This window comes from Cebus imitator, unplaced genomic scaffold, assembly GCF_001604975.1.
Source record: "Cebus imitator isolate Cc_AM_T3 unplaced genomic scaffold, Cebus_imitator-1.0 Scaffold81, whole genome shotgun sequence".
NCBI lineage: Eukaryota > Metazoa > Chordata > Mammalia > Primates > Cebidae > Cebus > Cebus imitator.
The window spans coordinates 5,171,200-5,174,722 of record NW_016107396.1 but is presented as its reverse complement, the minus strand read 5'-3'; the positions used below and the strand labels follow the sequence as shown (position 1 = coordinate 5,174,722).

General features: G+C 35.0%; 1 protein-coding gene across 7 annotated transcripts in view; it reads right to left on the bottom strand.

Moving 5' to 3' along the window:
• ECHDC1 (ethylmalonyl-CoA decarboxylase 1) overlaps positions 1-3,523 on the bottom strand; it is a 53,230-nt gene that overhangs the window by 40,209 nt on the left and 9,498 nt on the right. For 6 of the 7 annotated variants that reach the window (XM_037740241.1, XM_017533322.2, XM_017533323.2 and 3 more), the window contains one exon: positions 2,636-2,857. In XM_037740241.1, the coding sequence (XP_037596169.1) occupies positions 2,636-2,855 (220 nt within the window). In that variant the 5' untranslated portion in view covers positions 2,856-2,857. Of the gene's footprint in view, positions 1-2,635; positions 2,858-3,523 lie in introns of those variants that run through there. The other variant, XM_017533325.2, reaches the window with a different exon arrangement.

The window sequence follows — 3,523 nt, the reverse complement described above, 5'->3', positions numbered from 1 at the left end:
GGCAGGAGAATTGCCTGAACCCAGGAGGCGGAAGTTGCGGTGAGCCGAGATCGCGCCATTGCACTCCAGCCTGGGTAACAAGAGCGAAACTCCATCTCAAAAAAAACAAAACAAAAACAAAACAAACAAAAAAAAATTGCATGGCTTTCAACATGACTAATTTTATTTTCATCTGCCTAGGAAATGCTTTAGAAGCCAATGTATAAAGATCATAATAGGGGGCTAAAACTGGCAAAAAAATTTGTACCTCAAGTACACTTCTTTGGAATATAAATCCCACAATGTCAAGAACTATTATTTCCTTTGCCATTTACTAAAGTAACCAGGAGTGAGGTGGTTCCACAATAAATGTTATATTAATGGTATTAACTCACAAATGACTAATTTAACTATCCTTTCTAATGGCTAATTATGACATACCGTCATGCACCAACGATGTCATAGTGGTTCCTTAAGATTATAATGGAGCTAAAAAATTCCTATTACCTAATTAGTAACAGTCATAGCCATTGTAATGTGGTACAATGCGTTATTCACGTTTGTATTACAGTTGCCTATAGTATTCAGGAAGTAACGCACTAAATAGTTTTGTAGCCTAGGAGCAGGAAGCTATATCACATGGTACAGGTGCGTAATAGTTTATGCTATCTAAGTGTAAGTACACTGCACAATGTTCACACAATGACAAAATCACCTAACATATTTCTTAGAATGTATCCCCATCACAAAGCAACAAATGACTGAATTTAAAACTGTAACCCTTTCCAAGGATGTCCTAGATGCTTTAGAAATATCATTCTTGCTCTCAAGTGATTTACGGTCTAGTAAGGGAAAAGAAGAAACCCACACTTTTAGTAAAAGAATCAATCTGTATAGGTTAATATGAACCTTTAATTATTCACAATATTTAAGCTTCTAAAAAACAATGCTGGCCTTTTTTTAAAAAAAAAAACCTTCCTTATGGTGCTGATTTTTCTTTGAACCTTTCTTAAGATGCGGAAATGCTGGCCGTGAGAATAAAAATTCATACCAGTAGTTACTGTTAAAATAATCTTTTGACTTTGTAAAATAAATCTCAAAAGATGGAAGAGACCTTAAATAGTATCTAACTGAATGATTTTTAAACAAGGGTCTAAGTGCTCATTCATCCTCTCCCAACCCAGCTTCATCAAATACCATATTCAAATCAAAACAGGTTTGCTATTACTAGTTTTATATATTATGCATTAAAATAATATTTCTGATTGAAAAATTATTCATAACTTTTCAGAAACAAATCATCACTATTGATCTAATTTAACCCTTTAGAGAAATTTCACCCTTCAATTTCTATTTTTCCTGGACTAACATTAAATTGGTTTTTATTCTCTAAACCAACTGAACATATGGAGCTACAAAGTCTAATAAGGTAGTCACTAGTCACCTGTATGTATTGAGCACTTGATATGTGGCTAGTCCAAATTGAGACATGTAGTAAGTATAAAATAAATACCAGATTAATAGAAAATGAATTGTTAAAAATAATTTTACCTGTTTTTTCATCTTTTTAAAACTCTGGCTACTAGAATACTTAAAATTGCACATATGACTCAAATTTGTTTTTGCATTATGCTTTCATTGGTCAGCAGTGGTATACAGAAATATCTCTGAATTCTATTAAATGGAGAGTAAAGTCATCTTGGGTTTAAAGACTCACCACTAGTAATTTACAAAGTTTACAGACTATTCAATTATGTCTATAGTATGACTGTATGTAAAGTAGATACATGAAAATTTTGTGAGATTTTTCTGAACCCCAAATTTCAAATGCTACTAGAGATTATAATCATGTAGTGCATAACCAAAAAGGAGAGATTACTAAAATCAACTTGAAAATGCAAGTGGTTTGCCTTTGTGTTCCAGGTGAATAAAAAACATAAAATTAAAAATCAAAAAAACGCAAAAAAAGAAAGAAAGAAAATGCGAGTGGTGAGTATTCAGCAAAGCTACTCATTAGCTCTTGCATAATATAGTGGTAGCATAAGTCAAATCTGAGCCCCAGCAAAAAAGACAAATTACCACATGTCCTGCATCTTTAGTTCTCTGTGTTGACTAGAAAATAAAAGGCACTCACCAGTATATAAGAGTTAGGGAGGAGTCCACAGCTAGACAAGTGCTGTTTCTTCTGTTAATAATGGAGCTAAAGGTTAAAAACTAACAATGATTTTATCTCAATTCACAGAAAAAAATTAGCCTAAATAATTCTTTTCATTCACAGGCTTTTCTCTTTAGTTTCAGGAACTCTTTGAAACCTCTTTCGCCTTGTTCCCTAGTAGCGTAAGCTGAAAACAAATGAAGTTACTAAAAAGCTAATGAATTTCGATGAAAAATATAATCAAGATTAATTTAGGTTTCCTTTTTATCAACATCTGTATTAATGAGTTTTCTGAAAACTTTCAAATATCCATAATTATTGAAAAATTACTTAGTGTTTCTGGTTCATATTATAGAGTTGCTGTTTTTATTGTTATTTTTCTCATGTTCTACCAAAAGTACCAGGACTTTAAAACATACTGTCACCAGAGCAAGGATAAAAAACATGTGATAACAGGTTAGATTTAGTGTGGTTCTTTAGGAATGAAAAGATTCTTAATACCTGAGAAGGCATTCATTTTACTTGGATTGTTCAGAGTAAGAATACCAATGCCATTGTCTTCCTTCTGAAGGTCAACAGTTCCACCAGGAAACTGCTGAAGTTTTTTTTTCACTTCTTCCTCATAAAATCCATGGGATGTATTATAAAGTGACGATCTTGTTTGATGTAGCAATTTTGTCCTTACAGACAGAGGCGATGTCTTCAAAAGACTTGTTGCCATTTCTGGAAAAGAGAAATAAGTATGCAGTAGCACAGGTGAATAGGCACTCACTTTTCTAATATTATGTGTTAATAGGCTGTAGTAATGGACACTTCTGGTGAATTGTGAATACTTCGCTATTTCTTTCTTTTTTTTTTTTTTTTTTTTGAGACATAGTTTCGCCCTGTAGCCCAGGCTGGAGTACAGTGGGGCAAATTCGGCTCACTGCAACCTCTGCCTCCCGGCTTCAAATGATTCTCATACTTCAGCCTCCCAATTAGCAGGGACTACAGGGGCCCATCACCACACCCAGCTAATCTTTGTATTTTTAGTAGAGGCAAGGTTTCACCATGTTGGCCAGGCTGGTCTCAAATGATCCACCCACCTCAGCCTCCCAAAGTGCTAGGATTATAGGTGTAAGCCGTGGCACCTAGCCACTTCCCCATTTTTAAAAGCACTGGTACAGGAAATGATCAGTATGAAATTCCTTTCATTTTTCCCTCCTTCTCAAACCAAATGATTCACAAAGCATATCATTTCAGTATGTGTCAGTGAGAGACAATAGAATAATTACAGTATAAGGCCGGGCGCGGTGGCTCACGCCTATAATCCCAGCACTTTGGGAGGCCGAGGCGGGTGGATCACGAGGTCAAGAGATCGAGACCATCCTGGTCAACATGGTGAAACCC